Source organism: Centroberyx affinis, unplaced genomic scaffold (genome assembly GCF_046629955.1).
Source record: "Centroberyx affinis isolate AG114_WGS23_722 - 3 ecotype Tasmania unplaced genomic scaffold, CSIRO-AGI_Caff_v1 ptg000127l_1, whole genome shotgun sequence".
NCBI lineage: Eukaryota > Metazoa > Chordata > Actinopteri > Beryciformes > Berycidae > Centroberyx > Centroberyx affinis.
This window is the reverse complement of record NW_027278828.1, coordinates 60,066-86,371: the sequence shown is the minus strand read 5'-3', so window position 1 is coordinate 86,371 and position 26,306 is coordinate 60,066. Positions and strand designations below refer to the sequence as shown.

Genomic DNA, 26,306 nt, shown 5'->3' with positions numbered 1-26,306 from the left:
TTTTCAAAACATGAAGGCACAGTGTTCACCCGTGATATCGCAGTGCCCTGTCAAACGATCCATTTCTAGGAATTTGATGAAAATCAAAGGTGAATGTAGCAGTATGGCAATTTAGTCCAGGACACAAATATTACAGATTCTGAGATATGATTCAGGATTTAAAGATTTCATTCTTCTTCATTGTTTGATAATTCAACATCTTTGAAACACTCATCATGGTCTCCTGATCTGGATTCAAAGAAAATAGATAAGATGCTATCCCATTGTTCCTAATGGGGATAATACTGAATTCCACAGATGAAATGCTGTTTTTGGAACACTATACATGAAGATTTAAAATAACTCATCACTTGAGATATAAAAGAAAAGCAAACAACATGATTTTGGCCTTGAGCCTATAATGGAGTTACAATAAATTACGTTTAAGGAGCTTTCATTGGGTGCAAGTGTCTATCAATCCCTTGTCAGTCTCTCTAAAACCAATCAGAGCAGATTTATGAGGAGATTAGAGTGTTTGTATTGGGTGCGACGGGGCTGATACCGCCCATTGCAGTTGAGCAAAACCCCAGAAAACACCACAAAGGAGAGGTCAAGCACAAAATACAAAACAACCTCAAACCAAAGCCAAATCTCATGGATTGCGTGCTTGCTCACACACATACACACACACACACACACACACGCACACACACACACACACACACACACACACGCACGCACACACACATACACCAAAGGGACAGAACAGTGTTGTTTTGTGAAGAACACAATGGGAGGCTGTTCTATTTTAGCAGTAGAGAAAGAAGGCTGTTTAAAAGCGGGACAGATCAGAAAGGACAGGTGGAGATAAGATTGGAGCGAGGGGGGAGTTAGGGAGGAGGGAAGGCGGAGAGGAGGGGTGGAAGCTGAATGAGAATCGATTTTCACGGCAATCTTCAAGTAAGATGAGGGAGTTTACGTACCTTTTCATTGGTGAAATAGAGTTTAACCACCGTTTTAAGCTGATATACATCTTAATGATAACGACAGTTTGTAGCATACATCATAGTGTGAGTGTCAGATTCATGCAAGATAGCTACATGAAAGCGTGGTCTGTTCAATAAAATAAAACATAAATATAATAAATATATATATATATATATATATATATATATATATATTCTTTTTCATATAGGTGGTTGTTCAATTAGCAGTGATCACAAATTGGAGTTCATATACTCACCTTCATATTTATTTTCCACTACATCACTGGAAGAGAGAGAGGTCCGAAAGGAAAACCTCACTGTTTGTGTGTGTGTGTGTGTGTGTGTGCGTGTGCGTGTGCGTGTGCGTGTGCGTGTGCGTGTGTGTGTGTGTGTGTGTGTGTGTACGGTGTCTGCTTGCTTTCTAAAACCTTATTTTTACAGTAGTTCAATAAATGGATAACATAATGAGATCTACAGAAACAAACATTATGTTTATATGCTCTGGAACAACTGATCTCTTCAAAAACCTTTATTGTCCACACACACACACACACGGATGGTTTTGCAGTGCTATCAATCTTACTGTGTAGAACATAGGTATACAGTCTGTGCCCTATATACTGCAATATCGATTGGTTGCTGAACAATTTCAGCAACACCATATGTTTTGTGGCAGACATTTTTATTATTTACTGATATTACTGTATCTTTAAGCTATTTCCTTGTTTTTCCTGAGTGTCAAATGGAATCCAACAGCCTTGTGATCTCAGAGTGAAATAGTCTGTTTAAAGTCGGCCCTGTTGGCCCAATACCCATAGCGAGTCATTTACCACCCACAGGCATCATGATTGTCACAATCATCATCATAATCATCATCAAAAATATTTCTTTCTTTCTTTCTTTCTTTCTATTTATGTACGACAGAAGAGTGAAAGCGGTCTTGATATCCATTTGAAAACACATTTGCTTTTCAGAGCGTTCGTCTGTTTCCTGAGTAAAGACCATGTCAGCCTCAGTAATTCAACTAGCTTGTCTACAGTCAAGGCCAAATTTAAGAGCTTTCTTCTATGGCTGTCCTCTTAAAAAAAGTCAACTTTTCCATGTTTTACCTCTGAAATGGTGTCGAGAGAAGCAGAAATACAGAGACAACGAGACTGAGGGTGAAAGTGAGCGATAGAGTGATGAACAGAAGAGATGAAGAGAGATGAGATGGAGTGGGATGAGAAATATAGAGAAATGAATGTGAGTGAATTGGTTTCATGATTTGATTTTAGCACAGTAGAATAAAAAAAAAAAACTGTTTTGAAAGGGTGGAACTGGGGGTGTTCCAGATTTAGCCACAGGTACAAGATAAAACAACTCACATCAATGATTCCATGAATATGAAAGTGAACTAAGTGAAGAGACGCAGAGAGCATGAGCTGGTACTGTTTATCACCCACTATCACTGTTGACAAGCAGGTTGCAGAGTTTCAGAGGTAACACATTGACATGCACAGTCACACTATGTACCGATGTGTAACACGAGGAGTAAAACTTCTCGCTGTCATGTAGAACACTATTCCCTCTTGAGGTGTTTTTTTGTGTTCCCTGTGCCTATTTCTGGCCCCTTGTATCATTTTTTTTTCTCTTGCTATCTCCCTCTCTCTCTGCCTCAACCTCTGTCTGCTCTGCCTCCTTCTCCCTCGATCTCGGCCTCTCTCTCTCTCCCTCCTCATCCCTCTCTTCATTTCTTTCATTCTTTCTCTCTCGCTCTCTCTCTCTCTCTCTGACCATTTGACCGTAAGCTGACCCTGTGCCACCGAAATATTGAATTATACTGAGATGCAACTGGAGCCGCTGAGTCTGTGTGTGTTACTGTTTTCATGACGTTGATAGGAGTTGTACACTCCTCTCTTCGTAAGTGCGCCACATCTTTCCTACTGTGTCTTGTACATCTTTCTTGAATTGCTGTGTTTTCCCAGTTTCATTTGTCTTCTCTTGATTCCAAGGTTGTTTGAAAATCTTAACTTTTTTTTGTCGACATTTTTGGAGGTCATTGCTGTGGGGTTTTAGCTCTGCTCTATCCACAGTGGACTTTCTGTTGATGAAGTTTGAATTTCCTTAAGTACTGGTCTTTTCTTTGTTCAGTCATGGTGGCTATCGCTGCTCATGCTGGTCACCCAGTTCTTCTTCTGTTATATATTATTATGTTATATTCCAAACAAACCGCCGTTGCTGCGGCTGGAAACGTAAAACACATTAATTCCTGTGTGCCAAAAGACCGACCCAACACCAGGTGTTAAATTACTATCAAAGATTTATAACATTTATTTGTATGAAAATGTGCTTTAGTGCTTCAATTGAAAAAAGTGAACGTTTTAGCCTAGCAATAGCAAATGTGCAGGAAACCTGTTTGTACAGTGGCCTCAAATGCATAAACAAGAACTGTTGAATGTACTGAGGGTTTAGGTTGGTGTTGCTTTTATTATGTGATTTATCATCTAATGGGACAGCTCTAACGGATAATTCATACTCATCACAAGTTTTAAAAGCCACTAGTGTGCATTCATATGACTGGTCAGTTGGTCGTTACTGAGGGCAAAGCACTTATGAGTTTGAGTTCTGCAAGACTGGAACAAACAAGGAACTATCAAAAACTAGACTTTGAAAAGTGCTTTATGCTGTAAATAAAGATATTCTATTCCATTCTATTCTATTCTGTCACATTAAATTGGAAAAAAAAACATGTGCCAGAAAAAGGTTGCAGTGCCATTGTTGTCTTTCAGTGAACTTTCCAGCTCTGTGCTGCTGTTGATTTCATGGCCAATCTGTTTCTTAATCTTACCTCAAGTTTTCCAGACATGCTGTATTTATTTCTCTTTCTCTCTCCCGCAGGGGAATATTTTCATTCACTATCTGTCTGAAACCACCTCCACTTGGTACTGATAATGCTTTCTCTCTCCTCTCCCTCTCTTCTGTTTCCCTCCAGGATGAAAAGAACCAAGTTTTGATCACAAATGCCTGGCTGCAGCTGGTATGTCTCTTCTCCAAGCTCTTTTGTGTGATCATTCCGTAATAATAGTCATTTCTGTATGTTTTTGGAAGGTGTGTGTGCGTGTGCCATTTGTATTTCCAACTTCAAAAAGTATTCACATCTGAGTGCATACAAAGGCACAGAGGCAGTTAGATTTGAAATTGCAATCAATAGCCTTTTGTTATGCAACAGAAACTGTTTCTGTGATAAAATTTCCAAAAACGTTTCAGTGAGTCTCTAGGGCCCCGTGCTGACACAGTGAAAAAATACTGTGAAGGCTGAAGTTTAGACTAGACAGTACTGTGAAAATGGTTTGGATGCTGGAAGTTGCATTATGTTTTACAATATCTCTGCTTTACTATAAAGGGAGGTATTGTTAGTTTGGCTTTAGTGCTCATTCTCAGACCTCCACACCATCTCTTGCTTACACCAGCTTGTCTAGTCTTTCATTGCCAGTGGTGGAAAAAGTAATCAAATCCTTTACTTACGTAAAAGTAGCAATACTATAATGGATAAATACTTAATTGAAAGTAAACAAACGTTTACTTAAGTAAAAGTATAGAAGTATTAGCAGTAAAATGTACTTAAGTATCAAAAGTAAACATACTTATTCTGAAGAACGGTCCCTTTCAGAGTGTTAAATTATTAATGCATTAACCTATAAGAAGTATTTTAATGCTGTAGGTCTAAATACTCCATATACTGTGTGGGAGTTCAAATAATGCTCAAACAATGCAACATATTTTATGAGCGTATCATATGTTTTGCATGTAAATCCTTATTCTGCAAAGTAACTAGTAAATACAGCCATCAGATACATATAGTGGAGTAAAAGTATGAAGTCTCACAAAATGGAAATACTTAAGTAAAGTGCCAGTACCTCAAAACTGTACTTAAGTACAGTAGTTGAGTAAATGTACTTAGTTACTTCCCACCTCTGTTCATTGGCATCTATGCATGTGGACACATGCATAGTTGAGCTATTAGAAATCTATCCCATAATAAAAACTTGAAAATGATATAATGGTGCAAGAAAGATGCATAGCTAATGTATATGTTACAATGCATCAGGCGATCCATGGACTGTAGGTGCTACTGCCTCATTACCATGGCAACCGTGATCAGGATATTACAGCCCACACCCCGCAACCCCTGATGCTGTTGGACGTGCCACATCAAGTCAGGTTGACCAGCTCACAGTCAAAGACAGAATCAATTATTCAGGTGGCCACCTCTTTAATACTGGCATCCACTTTGGTGTAATGGCTGAGAGGGCTTTGCTGACACAGCAGGTTTTGAAGGAGAACCTGGGAAGTACATTAACTAGCGTATACAGATAGGCAGGCAAGGGGCAAGTTCAGCGCTGAGTCTTCAGGGATGTGGAGGATTTTAGGATTACGGAGGTTTAGGAGGCAATGAAAGTCCCACTCCAGAATGGATGTAGTTTGATGTGGTCTTTAACTGTGAGAACTATAATGAGCTCCAGTTTTCTGTCTAAGAACTGAGTGTGTTACCTCAGTGCCTTCCTCTACAGCCAGCTCTCATGGTTGATGGGATATTGCTGCAGCCAGCACATTACTGTACGTCAGGGAGCCTAGCAGTTATAGAAGGCGTCCTTTAAGTTTTCAGCCTATACCTGTGCCCTGGATGTGGCTAACCCTAGTTTTAATTCTAGTTTACAGATGGAGAGGGTGTTTTTAATGTATATAATACTGCAATACACTGTGTATGTCATGTATTAGATGTATTATGTGTCATGTATTTTGCATTTTTTTCTAGAATTTACATGTAGTTACACAGACAGTTAAACAGACTGTATCTGTGTGTACTGTAAGTCTTTTTAAGCAATTTATTGTCCACTCAGCAGTCTAATTTGGAGTTTTCTGTCTGGCTCTGGTGGCTGAGGAGACTTTGCAGTGGCAGCAGATTTGTTGGAAAGAGGCTACATGCACATTAGAGAGAAGTGTAGAAGGTCATTACAGTTAACAAACCCTACCTACGCTAGAGACGTGGTGAGTCGTTTAATTTTTTGGTCAACTATTAGCTGATTGGCTTTTTTTTTTCTTAGATATGTGATGTTCACATTTGTTCTTTACATATAAGTAAGAATCCTAAAAGTTCTCAGAGTTCCAGAATCATTCTCAGACTTGTGAATGAATTTCACACTCTTTTAAGAATCTAGTAAGTCTCAAATTAGTGCCGCTTTCCTAAATTTCTATTATATAACTACAAACCTATTCTTAGACAGTTGTTACCTTATGTAGCCCAGTGTCCTCCTCATCTATTCCTGACAGACTACAAAGTTATTGAGGTGTGTTTTTGTTCAGTTGGCTGTTAGTTGCGCTTTCCTAGCCAACTAACATGAAAGAGGAGGCTCTCTAGTACCAAACCGCCGAGGCCCAGAGATGACAAGTGTAGTGATTAAGCAATTAGCTGCATGAGCGGAGACATATGTCAGCAGACCCACTTTAGATGGATGGTATTTCTTTGATGAGAGCGAATCAGCAACTTATGTGACGTTGGGTTGATAATAAGGTCACATATACATGTTCAGAGGCACGGATGTACAGACAGATTTGCATGTGTATGTGCACACATGCACATACACACACAGGGGCAAGTACACACTAGAGCAAGCACAAAAATAGACACTTGGCGATTACACACACACACACACACACACACACACACACACACACACACATGCCCAGTGTACTGGCAATAAACAATCAGTGGCCACATCAGTAATGGGACTGCATTTGCTCTATAGGGAATATGCCCTGTGGCTACAACATCTGAGTGCCAGAATCTATACATACTTATACTAGACACTCACACACACACACACATGCAAACATGCACACAGACGCAGACATAGACACACACAAAAACAGACAGACGCAGAAACACACACAAATAAATGTGCTTACATGCCAAGACACAAAAATATCCATGTACTGCATACCGTTCCACAGATCACACATCATCTATTGTATGCCATGAAAAGACACGGATGCACAGCGGCAGCACAGAACACACCCTCACTCTGTGCTTTTAAATGCTTTGCTGCTGTGCTCAGTTAGCCCTTGCAGCTTATGGGCTCAGGCTCAAATGAGAGTGTAGGGGTCAGTGCCAACAACTGCTGGCAAGGTTTCATTTCATGGCCGGGCTTCATTATCAGAGCTGGAGATCCGGAGTAAGAGCCAACAGCTGTCGGAATATTAGCCCGTGTAATGGGAAAAGATTTGATTTCTGACAGTTAAAGGTTGGTCTGAGCTCTAATGTTCTGATGCGTTTCTGTCGCGCGTGCCATTGTGGGAGGATAATGCTTTGCAGTGTCGGGTAAGTACACTTGTGAACACCTAACACTTCGTCAACACGTTAGGTGAGACACTGTGATGCGCAGATGATGTACGTGGCATTGTACCAACCCTATTTAAGTTGTGAAACGCGTCTCGCTGTCACAGCTTTGAACGTTGCTAACGAGTCGCCGTGCCAAACAAGACATCAACAAATGCATCAACAACAACAAGGACGAGTTGGCTGGGCCACAAAGAGAAACAAACTAGAGAGCCTTAAGTTGATTTGGCACTCATCTCGTTTTTTGCTCACTGCGTTGTTGGAGGGAGTTCAACTGTCTGCCTGAAACTGGTCTGCTCTGTTTATTTCTCAACTTTATCTCTGTCACTTTTCTCCATGTTTTTTCTATCTTCCCTCCTCCTCCTTCTCCCCAATTCTCCTTTTCTTTGCTTTGCTCACTTAACTTTTATCATGTGTCCAAATCTCTCTTTCTTTTTTCCTACTCCCTCCTGTCTATCCTCATCTCTTTCTCTGTTTTTCATCTCATCTCCTTTTTTTCTTATCTCACTCTCTGCCTCTTCTCTATCGTTTCCTCCAGTATTGGACAGACATCTACCTGTCGTGGAACGCAGAGAGTTACCCCGGGGTGCAGAACCTCCGCTTCCCCTCCAGTCAGATATGGGTCCCAGACATCCTCCTCTACAACAGGTAGGCCAGACTCACGCCTCACAGTGTTGCTGTGTTTCTCTTCTCTTCTCTTCTCTTCTCTTCTCTTCTCTTCTCTTCTCTTCTCTTCTCTTCTCTTCTCTTCTCTTCTTCCTCCCTTCAGACATTTCCACTGTAATGCTCTATTGTACAGCATAGTTGGTTACAATAACAATATAATATAGAAGACATCAACAGCTGTTCTCGGTAGTAGGCACACTATTAGGAAGTTGGATGGAGGATGAGAAGCCTTCCTACTCAGCATTGAACACAAGGTGATGCTGAGGAAATTTGAAGGGCTTGAAATTAAGTGACTAACACAAACCAGTAAAGCTACACATTTTTAGCACATTGCAATAAGGACAGAGAGAACTTACAAGCCAGTTCACAGAGACAGCTATTTTCCAACCTCAGGTTCTCAGGCTTTAACTGTCGTAGCCCAACTGCTTGGTTGTTTTTATCACATTGGGTAGGTTTACTATTCAAATTTAGTTTCTACTCCATGGGTTCATAAAATTCCACTACTTTTTTACTGACAGGGCCATTTATTATTTCACCATAGCTGCATTCAGAAGCACTCGTGTAGATGGATTCAAATGGTTATCTAATAGAGATATATTGACATTAAGCAAGGCACAAAGAAAGGCAGACAGAATTGGGGAGAACCTTGTTTTTATTGGCAACTATTGGTGGCCACTGGGCACTGGCCTGACAGGCGCTGTGGCTAATCTGTCATTGCTCTCTTCTCGTCTAATCTCCTCTCCTCTCCTCTCCTCTCCTCTCCTCTCCTCTCCTCTCCTCTCCTCTCCTCTCCTCGCCTCTCCTCGCCTCTCCTCTCCTCTGCTTTGGTTATTTAAGCCAGCAATAGTCATTATATTGGCTTGTGGCTTGTCTTAGAGTATTTTTTCTGTAATACATGGATAGATAATCTAGATTGCATGGATTCTGTTTACCCAATAACACAGTGGGTAGACAAATAAAAACACTCCCTTGCTGAGATTTCATCTTTGGCTACAGCCTCACCTAATGAGATGATTGAGCTGATTGCCTCTGCGAGGAAATAAACCGCAACTCCCAGGGGGCTTTGCATCTGTTGGCCGTAATGGGCAGTAGTAGGGCAGAAGAAGCCAGCTGAAATCACTGTGTGCCAAGTGACTGGAAGTTTCTACAGTTATTGTAAAATTAATGGTATTGCATTTGACATGAGAAGAATAGACAGAACTGGATCTCATCAATATGAAATTTTGTGCAGCTTGTATGCCTTCACTCACAATATTTTACTCATGCATATAAGGTGTAATCATATAATTTCAGCATGTTTATACAATTGGTTTGCTCTCATATCCAACTCTAAAGATCTCAGCTAGATACTGAGCGGAAACATTCGCCTGGCCGAGCTCATTTCCTCTCACACCTTTGTCAGGGAGTGGGACTTTACATGGGAACAAAGAGAGATAATCTGGATTCTGAAGAGCTCACTGTTCTCTCGGATTCATAGGTCATTCTAGCAGAATCTCTTCCCTATTCACCCAGCTAAGCCATTTTGGCTCTCAGACTATTGGGATGGAGATGAGTCGCCTTTGCCAGTTCCACTGCTTGGTTCGATTATTATGTTGCAGATACAAAGAAATGAGTTTGAGGTTTGATCATAACTGTACTGGGTGTTTCTGATTTGATATTCAGTATGTGGCCTGGACCTGATGGGTTTTTCAGTGCGACTGACTTGTAGAACCTCTCAAGTTTGATGATGAGTGATTTGTTGATCCACCAGAGTTCATTTTGTTAACAGCTTTCTGTGTGATCCTTTAAACAAATGAGGGCGGTGTCCATTTTGTGCTGAAACACAAGCTGCATTTAGAAGTTTATTTCAGTCAACTGCTTTCATGGTAATCAAAAAAACATCCAGAGCATTTACCCTCTTGCTACACAGCTGTGGCATGTTGAAAAAAACATCAACAATACTCAGTGTGCCTCTATGTGGTACATCCAATGGGATTACATGATTTAACTTGTCTGGCATGCGAGAGTGATGCAGGTCTCATTCCTATATTCCTGTTTTGCTGTGAGTGGAAGGCTATTAAAGGATTGTAGCTATCGAAAGCTGGAGGAGAGTGGGAGGGGAAGAATGGCAGAAAAAGATGAGTGGAAGGGTAGACGTGATGCAAATGAAGCAAGACAGCCTGCAAAAAACTGTCTATGAGAGTTTGCATCTGTAAGACCACAGAGAAGAGCTTACTTTGCAAGGAATTTTGCTGTTCCTTCTCTGAAGTTTCTTTAGCTCTGGAAGATTCTGGTTTTGACAGTAATATCTGGACTTGCATCACCTTTTTTTTGCCTAAAGGTAAATTTAGAAGTATAATGAAGTATCCCAAAAAACCTAAGAGGGCCTACATTTTGCAGTTTGGAAGAACACACTGAGATGCTTGTTGTCACAACTTCTGTTACATATTGTTAGAGCTACTTATCATTAGTTCCATGATTTTTTTCTGTGTATCAAGTTATTCCTGAGTATGGCTTCAGCACTTGCTATTGAGAGACAGTTTCAGTAACACACTGCAAGCTCAAAAATGAAAGACGGTTGTTACTTTAATGAGGACCAATTCCTTACTAAGCATAAATCATATCAATCTGCAGGGGAATACCACTCTGGGAAACACCGTGGCACTATCATAGATGTCCCTATGTGACTAAAAATGCTTTTTATAGCACTGGATAAACAGTTGACTGTAAAAGGCACTGGGGAGAGGTTGTGTGATTGTTGACCATTATTAAAGTGTCAATCCCTAAGAGAGGCCATTTAACAAGGGAATAAGATGGGTTCAATGCATCAATCCTTCTCACACCCACTCAGAATCACACATTGAATCTCTCGCTCACTCTCTCTCACTCACAGAATCACACTTGTAATGTGGGTAAGACAACACGGTACGAAGCAGAGTTGAAGGTGATTGATGGTGCTGGCTTTTCAGTGTTACCTTCAAGGTGATCGAGGATTCTTTTATGAGGGGGGAGATTGAGATAGATTTCCAGCTTGGCCCATGTGCATATGCGTGTGTGAAGTGTGTGCAAGATGGGAAGAGAGGGAGAGTGAGAGAGAGAGAGAGAGAAAGAGAAAGAGAGACAGAGAGATATTCATAACCAAAGGAGGAGAGGGAAGGGTTTGGCTATCTAATAGGGATGATACAGAACATTAAGCAGCTTACAGTGGGGATCAGCGATCACTAATGATAACAACAATATAGTCCTGACACAGACCCAGATTGAAACTGACATTCCTTGTGCATGCAATATAAATCATGGGCAAAATAATATTTCTATTTTTATAAGGGTTATGACTATTAGTGCCAAGTGATTTTGAAATGAAATGAAAGCAAGAAAAAGAAAAAAAAGAAAGAATTATGAGATAAGATTAAACTTTTGATCCCCCTGGGGAAATTAGGTCATTGCAGCAGCAAATCTAATAGGATTCAGCTGGGGAAAAAGATAAATAGAATATCAGCAATATATGAAATAAGCTATAAAAATTGTAAACGACTAATAAAACAGTGAGCAGTAAAATAGAATGTAAACAGTTGTGTAAATTGTACTGTAAATGTATGCTGATGTCAGTTATGTGCTCTATAAAGTACGTAATAAATAATACAATATAAAGGTATCAGTATGTCTACCATATGAAATTGTGGAACCATTATGAAAACACCATCAATATGTACAGAATATGAGGGAGATATGTGAAAGCGAGTATGTGAATTTACAACAATGTTCATGGTGTGTAAATGTGCATCACACTCACATTAACAAGTCTACAGAAGGTCATATATATGCACATAAAGTGTTGTGGCTTGCAGACTATAGCATAACATAACAACTCTAAACTTTATGAAATCAATATTAACTTAACAGATGTAGACAGCATATGTACAGAATGTGTCTTTTGGATATATGCATTACCAACTGTCCCATGTTACAAAGCTCCAGGATGGAGTGGAATTACCACATGTGCGGAAAAATGACAAAACTGTTCACAGTATCACTATATAACCAGAACATGGAACAGGAAAAGTTTCATATGTGCCATCTCTTGTGTCCACATATAGTCCAGAGTCTAAGAATGCAGAGAGCCAGGAGAGTCTGTGTCTGTGTCTTCCAGCCTCAGCTCCCTCCTACTTGGCTGAGACTGAAGCCATTTGGACATGAAGTCTGATCGGTGTAACTGTATAGCTGTACGTTCTGTATCTGCCCTTCTCTACACAGCAGCAAACCTAAATCCTTTCCAAATGAATAACATAGGAACCATTTGCCGAGTCCCAGGCGTGACTTTGAATAAATAATAATACAAATTCACCATCTGATACACAAAACAGACCTGGGGTAGCAGGGAGCCCAGGGGATTGATCTTTCTGCTTTCCCTGTTTTCTTATGTAAATAATGTAGAGCTATGTAGAGCTGCTTTCTTGACATGCGGATGTGGCTTGGCTTGATATGAAGCTCTTAGGCTGTACCATAACTTAGGGTTGAGATGCGAGGCTTTTCAATAAAACCTCCCCGGCCTTCAGGGCTTATCTTCGTGATGAAGCGTTGATACATACAAATGTTTTCACAGGAATAAAGTGGAAATGCTGATAAAAACTGCCATTCAGTTGAGCCAATGGTTATTGAGGCAATTTACAGTGTATGTATTCTGCTGGGGCTTTAAATGAGAGGAATGGTTTTCTTCAAATTTGCCTACAATTGTATTCTTCAGGGCTTTGTGGATTTCTGTGACTTCACACTTAAAGACTCATCTAAAAGGGAAAACGTGGAGAATTGCATTTTGAAAAACCCACTTGCTCATGGTCTCAGCAGGCTTTTCTCACTTCCGTCCCTAATTTTCTTAAACATTCTCGCTTCACTTCCATGAGTTATTTTCTTTTTGCCTAATTTTAATGCAGTGCTAGGGAAATGGTATGTCACTTTTTCAAATGTGTTATTTCGTTGCAGCTTTTGCTTTTACAAGGAAAACAAAAAAGGGGGGAGAAAGGCAAGGGAACACCATTGGGATTCAACCCCTGCATCATGCCCTTATCCTCTCCCCTTGGCATATGACCTTTAAAAACACGTTCTGCTTACTTTGTGATCTGATTAATTTAAGATTTTATGCATCAAGGATTCTCCCGTGATGATGCATGTGGAGATCATCCTGTGTGATTATTAATTCATTGTTAAGCCATGCCATAAATCTCCACATCTACACAGTTTAGAAAAATCACTTACTCATCCAGCCAATTACTGGAAATTAATTAAAAAGATCAACACTTTCATGCACACCCTATATTAGTGTCTAGATTGATGGATTTGACATTGAGAAAATAAACCAAGTGACTTTTGTCCTTTTTGATCTCAAATGCGAAGGCATCTTAGTTGTGTGTATATTAGTCATGTGCATTCCAAATGCCATTAGAAGGCTAAATGCTAATTTAGTTAATTTATTTTGGGCAATTGACAATGGCTGTTCCATTTCTTTGTTTTTTCCCCTCTACTAAGTGAATAGAGTGATTAGATCTTGATTATTGGCGTAGCGGCTATGAATCTGCATTGTGTAAATTATTATAGGCCTCCTCCTGCTATGTGCCTCTTGGGATCAGTCCCAATGTACTTTGCTAGAATTTATGTTGCACCTGTCCAGCAAAGAGCCTTCTATTCAGGAGGAGTTTAGACTTGCCCTTCACTCTCTCCTTCTGCTTCCTATATTAGTCTCACAAGTGGGTTTTTACCCCCATAGAAATGTAATGTAATGGGTGATAATAGATGATGGTATGAGTCAGGCTATTTTGTCTGTTTTTGGATGAGCATTGTTCAGAAAGAGCTGCATTCACAGACAGTTTCTTCAGGGTCACAACGCATTGTAACCATCATTGTACGCCTGAGTATTGCTGCATGAATTGAATGCAAATGATGTGAATTGCTGTTATTATTGAAAAATATTAATGCAAGGAATGATGTGGCAATTGATTGAGAGACATAATCTTGTGTTAGAACATACAATACATTTACCGACATAGCACTGTTGTTTTTTGGCAGCCTTTACTCTAGGTTGGATTGAATTTGGGATTCATGTCTGCTTGATGGCTTTATCCTTCATGTTCTCCAAGTGTTAACTATGCTATGAGTCAATTAGTGAATTTTTTGTATACTTTGGCATCTCCTTTCAAGTCTCCCCTTCTTTTGAAACAGCCATTAATGAATATTTTTGCATGCAGCAGCTCTTGGGGTCTTTTGAGATCTGTCTCTCTGGAAACTATTGTTAACAGGAATCGGTTTATCAGGATTGATGAATGTGGACTTCTTCTGATCTGCTTTCCTCTCACTGTAATGGCTGTTCATGCTGCAACAAAGCAGAGACAAATACATTTTTCTAACCAGTCAGGAAGAGTTCAAAAGCGTCACACCATCTGTAATTACAGTCCAAGCATGGGCTGGATATGTCGCTGTCTTTGGTTTCACTCTCTGAATTAAAAGACAATATTTCAGGGATGATTTGTGCTTCTGTGTGCATTTCTTTCTGATTCTCGTGTGTGTCTTCTCTATGTGTCTATGTTGGTTTCTGAGTGATGTGTAGATAATTCCAGTCTGTTTGAAGGGCGGCTTGATGGCAGATGGCCATGTTTGATTAAGTCCTTTTGTAAGAGATGATGATCAATAAAATAAAACACTGTCTGTCTGGATCTAAACTAATCCCCCTTGCCTCTTCTTTCTCTTACCTTTCTCTTACGCCTGTCATTTATTCACTCGTTTTCTCTTTTTATGTCTCTCTACCTTTGTGCTTATCTCTCAATCATGTCCCCATTCTTCTCCTTTCTTGCTTTCTCTGTTTCTTTTCCTTGTTTTCTTGTGCATCCCCTGAAATTATTTTCTTGTGTTTCTGTGTGTCTCCTGTTTTTTATATTAAATCCAACCACTCTTCTCTCTCTGCAGTGCGGATGAGCGGTTTGACGCCACGTTCCATACCAATGTGCTGGTCAATGCCTCAGGATCCTGCCAGTACATCCCACCAGGTAAGACATTCAAGATATTCTCCACTGTATTATACATTATTCTCCAATGACAACGTGGTCCAAATGTGACTCATTCAGATGGCCGTTGTCATGGTTGTTAACATTGTTACTCCCCAGGCATCCTGAAGAGTACCTGCTACATCGATGTGCGATGGTTCCCCTTTGATGTGCAGAAGTGTGACCTGAAGTTTGGCTCCTGGACCCACAACGGCTGGCTGCTGGACCTCCAGATGATGGACGTGGACATCTCTACCTACATACCCAACGGGGAGTGGGACCTCGTAGGTGAGAATAAAGGCAAACAGGCAAACACACACTCTAAAGCCGCTTTCACATGTCCACCGGTAAAATCACTTTGTGCCGACTGAGCCATTGTTTTCCTATGGAGAGCGCGCTGACACCCAACCTCGCAGCAGCGTCACATTGGGCGCCATGCACTGGGACTTTCCACCTTGCCACTGTGCTCAAAGTTCAATCAATTTCAACATTGACCCAGTTTGTCGGTGACCTTTCAAACCACAACCAATGAGAAAACAGTTGGATGTGACATAGCCAGAACTCAGACAAGAACAATGGCAATGGACGAAAAGCTCATTCTCTTTACTCTTGGCTTTGCCTCAGCACGCTGCTCTGCGCCTCACTTTGCTCTCGTGAGCAAAGAGCAAATCGCCAATCATGTATTAAGGCATTAATACATACAGTTATATACCTTGTGAAAAATTGGACCTATGAGATAGAGCAAACAGAAATCAGACATCAGTCCCTCCTGGCATTTCTCTCTGATTATTGTCAATAAAAACACTTAATTGCGGATTTTAATCAGTAATTAAAAACAGAGTCTGAATCATTTTAATTAAATGTATAATCATGTACAAACATGAGGTGTGACACTGAAAATCCTTAGAATATTTGTAGTACATGCTAGAGCATAAAATTGGGAATTGCTGCAGGGACTGAAAGACAGTCATGTCATATTCCCTGGAGTTAGACAACCAGTCAATGTCATGCAGCTCTGACAGGAACAGGTGTTTTGGCTCTCTTGACTTCCTTGTAATATGTTTTTCCCGCAGACATTTTTCTATCTATTGATCGTAGTCAACAGGTGCTAGAGACAGCCTGGAGTATGCTGCTGTTGCTGCTGCTGGGCACTCAGTTTCTCGTCTAAATTCCTGTGTGGTAGGAACTTAGAAGAGCTTCCCAACTGGAGTATCACAGCACCTTGGGGTGCCTGCCATTGAGCCTTAAACCTTCGTTCAAACGGAAAGAAAATGAAAGTTGAACAAATGATATGACATGATGTTACCCCTACTTATGGTATAAAGAAAGATCCAGGACCGCACTCCAATTATGTTTTCTTCTATTGCCGCATGGATGTTTCAGGCAATGTGACAAATATGTCACATGTATATGTGAATCTTATATACAGCACAACATAGTGCAACAGGTAGGCTAACACAGCCCCAAATACCCCACTTAGATGACAATAAATGCTTTATGTGACCCTTCCCAAACAATTACTTGATCTGTCATTGGGCCCTGGACTTTTGTACCTGAGCAAAATGTGCCATGACTAATACTGGATAAGCGTGAGAACTATTGGATGAGAGGCTGTGTGGGTTCCATTGTGTAGAGGGAATTATTCCATTGATAGGGATCACATAGCAGCACGAATCAAGCACTTAGTGGATTTATCTCAGGCAGTTGTCAATAGACTTTTAACCTTGCAGTTCTTTGGCTTGCTTAACGACGCCCACGGTTTCCTCTATCTCCAGTCTCTCAATTCATCGCTCTGTCAGTCCTGTAGCCTGTTTTCTTTCTCTGACTCTGTCCTCGCTGTCTCTTTATTTCTCTGTTATTTCTCTGAGAAATAAAGGAACAGAGCAAAGGTCAAAGTCAAGATAAGATAACAATAGCAATAAAGTATATGTTGACTTTTTCTCCCCCCCCCCCCCTCTGTTTCTTTCTCTCTTTTCTCCACCCTTTCTCTCCATGTGGAAATGAGAAGTTCAAATCATCTGTAACCCACGTTTGGGTGTCAGTCACAGCCAAGATTTCACATACACACACACACACACACTCGCCCCATACCCATACACAAAGTGAATGTACCCAGCTGGCTGGAGGAATGGAGGGGGCCATGGGTGTGTGTGGAGACAGCTGGCCCAGGAATGGTTCACTTAATTTGGGCACAGCCGGGCGGCAAGCAGGCCAGGAACACACACTGTCCTGGTGCCTCAGAACATGCCCATGCCAGCACACACGCACACACACACACACACACACACACACACACACACACAGGTGATGTGGAGGATGCAGCCTCTGCAGCGCTGCAATCTATCAAATTAATAGACAGTTAACAATGGCTGTTTCTCTTAAGTTTTGAGTTGACACAATTTAAATTAAATGAAATTGAATCAATTAAATTAAATTGAATCTGTGTCACCACACATAAACCCCACACTAGAATGAGATTGCGTATTTTGAATATGGTGCTGATTGCGGACCTAGAATTTGTTCAGAATCACTAAACACTTGAAACAGCTGCACGACAATGCTCAAGCTGATTGCACTGAGAGCAGTTCAGGTTGATTTTTACTCACAACTGATTGTTGTCTCTCTCTCTTTGTCTTTCACACATACACCTACTCACACACACACACACACACACCTACACACACGTGTGCACACACACACACAGTTTCCAGATTGTTGATTTTTAATCAAGGGAAGAGATAATACTACCTGTGGTCGAGCTTGATGTGATTGTGTGTGTGTGAAATCTATCAAAAGCACGCTTACCAATCATCTGGCCACAGGATAGCTCTCATGCTGAGTTTAAAAGATAGGCACACACACACACACACACACACACACACAAGAGTTTTTTTGTCGTTTTTGACTTTGACCAGTCCAAGGTGATATTGATTTGTGTTGTGGGACTGGGGCATTAGACAGATTAGTCCAGTCGACGTGGATGTGTCAACAAGGCAGAACAGATGAGGCCAGAGCTATGAGCATTATGCTATTAATCAGTGGGTGTATTTAGGATGGTTTTGGGAGGGATGGTGGGGTGATTTTAAGTTACCAAGAAAACTGAAGGTTTTGAAGTAAAGATTGTCTATGTTTGTGCAGTTAGGTTTTAAAGGTGAAATATTTTTACTGTCCCATAGCACAAAATGACCATAATATATTTGTGGGGGGTTTGATAGGGTGGTTGATCAATACCAATGATGATGCCAGCTTCTGAGATTTCTGGCTCTCGAAAAATCACTTTCTGGCCTGTACTGTTTTTCAACCTTGTCCCTCCACAGGAACAGCCAAGAATGCATAGAAAGGTTTAATTGTCTCTTTGTCCACTCCTCCTGGCTCCTTCCTTGCTTGTCACAATAGGTTATGGTCTTTTTCTATGTGTGTGTGTGTGTGTGTGTGTGTGTGTGTGTGTGTGTGTGTCTGTGGTATGAGTATGTAACACTATTCAGTCTAAGGATAGGAGGGACACTAGACATAGAGTAGCCTACTTGTTCAGCCCATTCTTTAACTTCAGCACCAACAATAAACACAAATTTCCCCTTTTGGGGGTAAGTCCAACAGTCAGTATAAATAAATATGCTTTTCAGCTCACCACACAGTCAGTGTACTGATTCCCAGTCAGTAATTACTGAAACTGAGATACAGTTGAGAGGTTAATGAGGCGCAGATGACTGATCCTGACTCTCGTTGTGTCTCTGACTCTCAGTCCCCGCCCCGCTGGCCTCAGTGTACATTGTGTGTATGCATATGTGTATGTGTATGTGGTTTTAAGTAATAAACCACAAGAAACTGCGCTTTTATCAGCTAAGAGGCATTCTCAGCCACAAAGGGAAACAGAGTTGAGTGGCTTAGTGCTTTTATAAAAACAAAGGTCTAACACATCATTGTATTAAGAAAAAACAGCATTTTTCTAACTCATTCAGTCTGTTTCATTCAAGGAAAGTCAACTGAGCATGCTTGCTCTTTTCCAGCAACTCCCTGCTTCACATTCACACAGTTCCCCACATGCACACCTGGGAGCTGCCCAGTACAACCACAGTCCTCTACTGTTGGCTACTGAGCTCTACTGGAGCAGTGCCTTGCTCATTGACACCTTGACAGTAGGTGTTGACGGAGGGGAAAGCATTTCTCAATTACTTTACTCACCTACATTTTCCCAGCCTGTCCCGGGATTTAAACCTCTGACCACAAGCCCGCTTCTCTCTTTTATTTTCAATCAATAATAGTTAAATAAGAATAAGAGGCTATTCTTCCACCAAGCAATACAGTTCTTGAACAGTAGCCAAACAAAGTGGCTGCTAAGCTACGCATGTACCAGTATGAGCGATGATTTTCAGTTAGCATTAACATTTAAATCGACTGTTATGCGGTCACAGGTGTGCATTAATTGGGTATTTTACAACGGCTTTGAAAGTGACTCATCCAATGAGAACTGAGGACTGGAACTATCCATTTTCTAATTCCATGTTTTGACCTAAGACTCCCATCTCCTTCACACCTCTCCATCTCTCCCCCAGGCGTCCCAGCCAAGCGTAATGAGCTGTATTACGACTGCTGTAAAGAGCCGTACCCCGACGTGACGTTCACGGTCACCATGCGCCGCAGGACGCTTTACTACGGACTCAACCTGCTCATCCCCTGCGTGCTCATCTCTGGTCTGGCCCTGCTGGTCTTCCTGCTCCCTGCAGACTCCGGGGAGAAGATCTCACTGGGTACAGGACACACACATAAACACACACCCACACCTGCACACACATACAGCCACACCAAATGCACAGTATACTGCATGGAGGTTCAGTTCAGCTACACACAGAGAAAGACAGATGGGAGACACACACACAGACACACACGTACGCACGCACGCACACACACACATACACACGCACACACACACACACACACACACACATAAACTAACACAGAGGAATAATGAAACACGATTACAGTATGTAGACACAAATTTATCTCTCTTCCCTGCATTGGTGATCTCAGCCCAATAAGTCCCAATGCTATTGCTAACCCATTTATTTTTCATTGTTCTATGCTAATGCTGACATTATGGCTGTGAATTAGCATTTGTGCTAGATTCCATTCATTACGAGATGAATAAAAGCCCTGGTATAAACACAGCAAGATAATCACCTTGACTAGAAAATGCCAGCTTGTTTCAAAATGCCATTCAACGAGACATGGTCGTGGTTAGATATAACAGTATTCCCTTGAGGGGAGGTGACTTTAGCAAGAGGAGTGAATATTCAAAAAAAAAAAAAGTCCACAGCTGCTTTCATGATAACAGTTTTGAAACTATCATCCGCATTTACTTTATGTTCTCTCAAGTCTCTGTTTGAGAGAAAACTTGCCTGTAATGAAAGAATTTCTCCTTTTTCGTCTGTCTTTCTGCCCGTCTCTCCGTCTATCTCTTTCTGCAGGCATCACAGTGCTGCTGTCTCTAACTGTCTTTATGTTGCTGGTAGCAGAGATCATGCCTGCCACTTCAGACTCTGTTCCCCTCATAGGTAAGACACAGGTCTGCTCTCTAATCAGTTGATTGACAGTCTCCAAATGCCTGCCAACTGAGGGAATTATCTCCCACTTTTGACAGACAGGCAGTATTCATTCATGATAATCTGTAAAGCTCGCACCAGAACTTCTACACTGATTAGGTGCATCGGAATGAGACAGTGCATGGGAAATCTTTGTAAGATCCAGTCAAAAATAGTAGGCTAGTTCTCAGCAAAAAAAAATATGACCATGACACTCTGTCATCTCTTTGCAAACATTAACATGCCTTTATTTCACATGGCAAGAACAAATTAAAAACACTGCACCAACGTGTTGTGGTCTAGTCTGGCCTTCACCAGGGAACAATGATTACGTATGTAGGGATGTAGGCCTATCCGAATCCGAATACGTTATTCGGGAAAGCACAACTAATGCGATGGAAACAGATATTTCTTCTACCCAAAGTTGCTCGTTATTATTCGAAAAAAAAAAAAAAAAAAGCCATGATTGACATGTAAATAAAGGACTTGATTTTCCCTTTATCATTTGTAAAATAGAAAATGAAGTAGTGAAACACAAATGAAAAAAGCCCCTTTTGGTACTGTAGCCGCTGTGCGTCTTTCAGCACCAGTGACAGAGCGGAGAGAGAGAGAGAGAGAGAGAGAGAGAGAGAGAGCGAGCGCTCAGCAGAGGGAGGGGGTCTGTGTGTGCCCAGCCTGACACAGAGCTTCAGGAGAAAGCGAGGAGCATAAAACATTGCTTTTTTCCACGCATGAAAAAAAACAAGTGAGTCTGACCCGACCTGAGCCCGAATTATTTATTTAAAAACCAAGCCCGACCCGGCCAATACCCGACATGCAGTCTCGGGTCCCGCAACCTATACATCAAAATGAAGCTTAGAACCTGTAGTTTTTAGCTGTATGTGTTCATTTCCTCCATTTAAAAAAACCCAGTCGAAATATTGAAAAAAACAACGTTTTACCTTGTATTTCAGTCAATATTCATCCGTTTAAGATGTAACATGCTGTATGTATCAGCCATAGGTTTCATGGAATTTAGTTAAAAATAAAAAAAAAGAGAGAGAGATGTAAAGTAGCCTACAGTATGAGGATGTGGAAATATATTTCATAATATATTATATGCCAATATTAAATCAATTTGATGCTTTTAAGGCACAAAAATTGAATTGTCAACGAATATTAGGTTAGAAAATACATTTGCCCGATTTAACGTGAATTCCGGTATAAACCACGCCCAGTTCCGGTCTTCTATCCGAATACAGATACAGATACAGATAATGACGTCTCTGTACACCTGTAGTATTGGGTTGGAATGGCTGGGAAATGCAAGTGCATAGAAGGTCCAGGTTGGTGGGTCAGTATGGGGGTTTTGCCTCAATTAACCTTCAGTATTTTGTGGGAAGGACGATGGATGTAAAGAATCAATTTCCCGGCAGACGGCTGGCTGGGATGGGTTAGAGATCTTATAGAATCTGACTGACTAGGTAGCCACACCTCAGGCAGATTGCAGTTGAATAATCTTTGGGTAGATTGACCTATACATCTGTGTGTGTGTGTGTGTGTGTGTGTGTGTGTGTGTGTGTGTGCCCTCTGGCAAAGATTATTCTCGGTGTAAGGTTTTGCCCGTGGGTTGACCTGTTGAAATGCCTGGACATTAAAAATTATTTTCCAGAGAGAGAGAGAGATAGCAAGACAGAGTGTGTGTGTGTGTGTGTGAGAGAGAGAGAGAGAGAGAGAGAGAGAGAGAGAGAGAGAGAGAGAGAGAGAGAGAGAGAGGGAGAGGGGTTGTGTGAGGCCATTCCGATACAGACCAGAGGAGAAAGAGCAACAGGCAATGAGGAAGGAGAGGGGTTGGGATAGAGATGCTGGTCAGGATCATTTGGCAGCTCACTGATGTAAAACGAAGCCATTAGCAAACTCCCCTTTATTGGAGCCGACACATCAACACAGTGCAGATGGAGCAGAACTGATAGATCAAAGACAAAATTAAATGCTCTTCACAGAGTTTGTTCTGTCACTTTTTCATTCAGCTCTAATCACAGCTTGACATGTAAATGTAAACTGAAATTTGACGATGTTGCCTTTCTGTGGGATTGCTCATGTCACAACCTGAACAAGAGGGAATATCTCTTATGTTTGTGTGTGTGAATGTGCTTGCCTACATGCGTGTGTGTGCATTTTCATGTCTCTGTGGCTTTCAATGCTTGCAATGTTTTGGTTGGTTGGTAAATCAGGAAGTAAAATGTTAGTCACCTTGCTACCAACCCCTCTGTTATGACCTTAGGCTTGTTGACAGTGATGAACTCCCTAATGACTAACTAACCAACCAACCGACTGACTGCCTTCTCCTACTTACCACAGCAGAAATGTCATTTACACCAGTGATTCTCAACCTTTTTCATACCAAGAACCCCTAATTTATTAAACATTAGAGCCATGGACCCCCATTTGATAAGATTTTGTCTCTCTGACCCAAATTTGAGAATATTTTTATTATTTTGTCCAGAATTCCATGACTATCTGTATTGTAGGTAGAGAGATAACAGTGAAGCTATGACCAAAATAGTCATCCTTCTACATTGTCTAATTGTGTTAACTAACTGAAATAATGCTGAAATTCAACAATTCATCAATTTGCTGGGGACCCCCTGGAACCCCCTCAAGGACCCCTGGTGGTCCCCGGACCCCACGTTGAGAACTTCACTGATTTACACCACACTAGTCCTGCCAAAATGCTATTCTCATCCCTCATTTCTCTGTTCTACATGGGCTTTTCTATGCAAACTTCACTGGCAAATGACTGATTTCAGTTTGTCTTCTCTAACCCAAATTAAAAATTCTGTTATATACTTTACTGTACGTGTAATTGATGTCCCTTTTCTTTTCCAGCCCAGTACTTTGCTAGTACCATGATGATCGTGGGCCTGTCTGTGGTGGTGACAGTCCTGGTTCTGCAGTTCCACCACCATGACCCACATGGAGGGAAGATGCCGAAATGGGTATGTTAACACAGTTTTTTTATACCCAACCATTAGTTTGCACTGCAGTCTTAAAGTAGTATAGTACAGTACAGTTTGCATCTTAAACAATTTAGCCTGTTTAATAATAAAATTTTTAAGCACATCTTAAGTCGTTTTAAAACACTTTCCATTACAGAATTGTATGGCTGCTTTTTCTATTTAAAAAGAAAAAAAGTGGCTTTGTTAAAAAATGTGGCTCTCCTCAAATAACATAGTTAACACTGTAGATGCATATCCCATCTAAACAACAACTTAACAATAAAAGTAAACTACATTAAGAATCACATTAAAACCTTAGTGAAGTGGAGGCAATCAGAGTTCTGATCCAGCACAACCTCACACACAGAGTTAATACTTTCTGCTGTACTACTGGTGGACAAATTATGAAGAATGTGAATGCTATCTTTGTCACCTCTGTTGTGTGTCAGCTAAAAAATCTGTATGGGCCCCTCGCCCCAGCCTGAAGTGTGTAAGGATGCATACAAAGGTGCCATGAGGCATAGTGGACAAAAGGGTGCATCGTGTGTTTTGGTGTTAGGTTGGCCCTGGGACACATAAATGAAAAATCTATGAAGGTGTAGCCTGATATCTTCTACAGTCACTATTTGTGGATTAGTACATCATTCTTTTAATATCTGAATCAGGCTTCTGTATGGATGCTCGTCCTGGATTACGGTAAAAGAATTTGTTATATTACATCCTGTCTTTTGGTAAATGTGATGCACAATAAAGCAGAGACGGCCTCAAAAAGAAGGCACACTCACTTGTTCTCTCTCTCTCTCTTATACCCAACCACACACACACACACACACACACACACACACACACCAGACAGGTCTAAACTTACTATGTCTGGCCCCATTAGGAGACCCCCATGTCACAGTGACTGTGTTTTTGTCTGGTGATCTGTCAGAACTGTCACTGTGTGTGTGTCTGAAGCGTTGCAGATGTGTGTGTGAGTCAACGGGGAATTCTAGTCTGTTTCAAATACGACTGGCGAGTCAAGGTTCTCTGTGAGAGACTGTCTTTTTTTGTTTTCCTCTCACCTGTCTTGTTCTCTCTCCCCACGTCCATCCTGATCTCTTTTTTTCACCTTACCATCCTTCTCTTCATCTATATTCCACCTATACCTCCTCCCCTTCTTGCCTGTGTCACCCACTCCCCGCCTCATCATCCAGGTGCGGGTCATCCTCCTCAACTGGTGCGCTTGGTTCCTCCGCATGAAGAAGCCCGGCGAGGAAAGCAAGACCGCCACGGGTGCCAGCAGCCCCCCGAACAACGCCTACAAGTACTCCCACCCTCCGGCTCACCACACCAGCACCAGCAGCATTCAGATGAACACTATACCGGGCCAGGCGTCCACCCAGTCGACCACAACCAACGGGAACATGAACCTGTACTTTGGCTACCATTCGATGGGCACGGACAACCCCGCTTTCCCACCGAGCACCGATTCGGGCGTGGTGGTGTGCGGCGGCGGGGGCGGGGGCAGCCACACCAACGGGTCGTCCCCGCACGACGTCCACTCGGAGCAGGGGCGGACTTTGCTGCTGGAGCAGGTTCCGGAGATTTCCCGGATCCTGGAGGAGGTGCAGTACATCGCCAGGCGCTTCCGGGAGCAGGACGAGGGCGAGGCGATCTGCAGCGAGTGGAAGTTTGCGGCGGCGGTGGTGGATCGGTTGTGCCTGGTGGCCTTCTCCCTCTTCTCCATCATCTGCACCTTCACCATCCTCATGTCGGCTCCCAATTTCATCGAGGCCGTGTCCAAAGACTTCACATAAGACCGACCTCTTCCCTCTCGGAGAGAACGAGAGGCCAAACACTGAAAATCCTAACACGATAAAAAAAAAGAAAACTGTGTCACACAAGCCTCCCCACTACTACTCTATGAAGCCGTACAATGTCCAGTCATTCTGAAATTGTTGTTAGAAGTTATGGCACTTCAAAACCAAACCTTTCCCTTTATTTTGATATAGTTGTCAGTAACGTACAGTATGGTTGTATGGTGATGATGTGGCTTTTCCTTCTCAAGGTGGCTTCCCTAGCTGTAGTTGCTGATAACACCTTAGGCTCAGTAAGCATGTGCTCTATAGGAGGTTGAGGTTACATGCAGTAGTTAATGGTGTAGAAACTCACTGATGCACTTTTCATACGTATCCACATCATTTACCTGCCACCACTTGTGCTTCACATCTCCTCAGTATAGACTCCTCACACTCCCAACTCTTTATTTTCTGCTTCTTTTACAAGTATTCCTTCCTCTCACTAGTGCAAGGGGTCTGCATGTCATGAAATTGTCTTAAAATTTCTTAAGTTAGCTAAAGTCAGGGCCTTCGAACATCTTCAACAGTTACATGCAGTCAATACAGTTAAATATACAGTAGCTTTCATGTCTTCAATATAGATTCAGAGATGTTGAAAGTGTTTTTTCTTTATTTTCCCTCAGTGCACTGCTTTATTCAACTCTGTCATGCAGGCCTGTATTCCAGTAATGCTAGTTTTTGTATTTTACTGCTTAAGTTATTTTTGTGGTGAACTTGGTCTTACATTTTTTACCGAAAGCCGCTGACACCCTGTACTGTATATCTTATTCCACTTTCAACATTTCCCTCTTCCCCTCTTTTATCACTCTCCATTTTTCACATTCGTAATTACTGTATTTTTATCTGCTTTACCCTCACTATCCCTTACTCCGCTCTTTCCCCTTTCAT

The 26,306-nt window shown here is 41.5% G+C and overlaps 1 protein-coding gene across 1 annotated transcript in view; it reads left to right on the top strand.

Moving 5' to 3' along the window:
• LOC139652624 (neuronal acetylcholine receptor subunit alpha-7-like) overlaps positions 1–25,376 on the top strand; it is a 32,011-nt gene extending 6,635 nt beyond the window's left edge. The window contains exons 3-10 of the mRNA XM_071529763.1: positions 3,937–3,981; positions 7,880–7,989; positions 14,941–15,020; positions 15,138–15,305; positions 19,571–19,765; positions 20,483–20,569; positions 23,465–23,574; positions 24,774–25,376. Of these exons, the coding sequence (XP_071385864.1) occupies positions 3,937–3,981; positions 7,880–7,989; positions 14,941–15,020; positions 15,138–15,305; positions 19,571–19,765; positions 20,483–20,569; positions 23,465–23,574; positions 24,774–25,376 (1,398 nt within the window). The remainder of the gene's footprint in view (positions 1–3,936; positions 3,982–7,879; positions 7,990–14,940; positions 15,021–15,137; positions 15,306–19,570; positions 19,766–20,482; positions 20,570–23,464; positions 23,575–24,773) is intronic.
• The last annotated feature ends 930 nt before the right edge of the window (positions 25,377–26,306 follow it).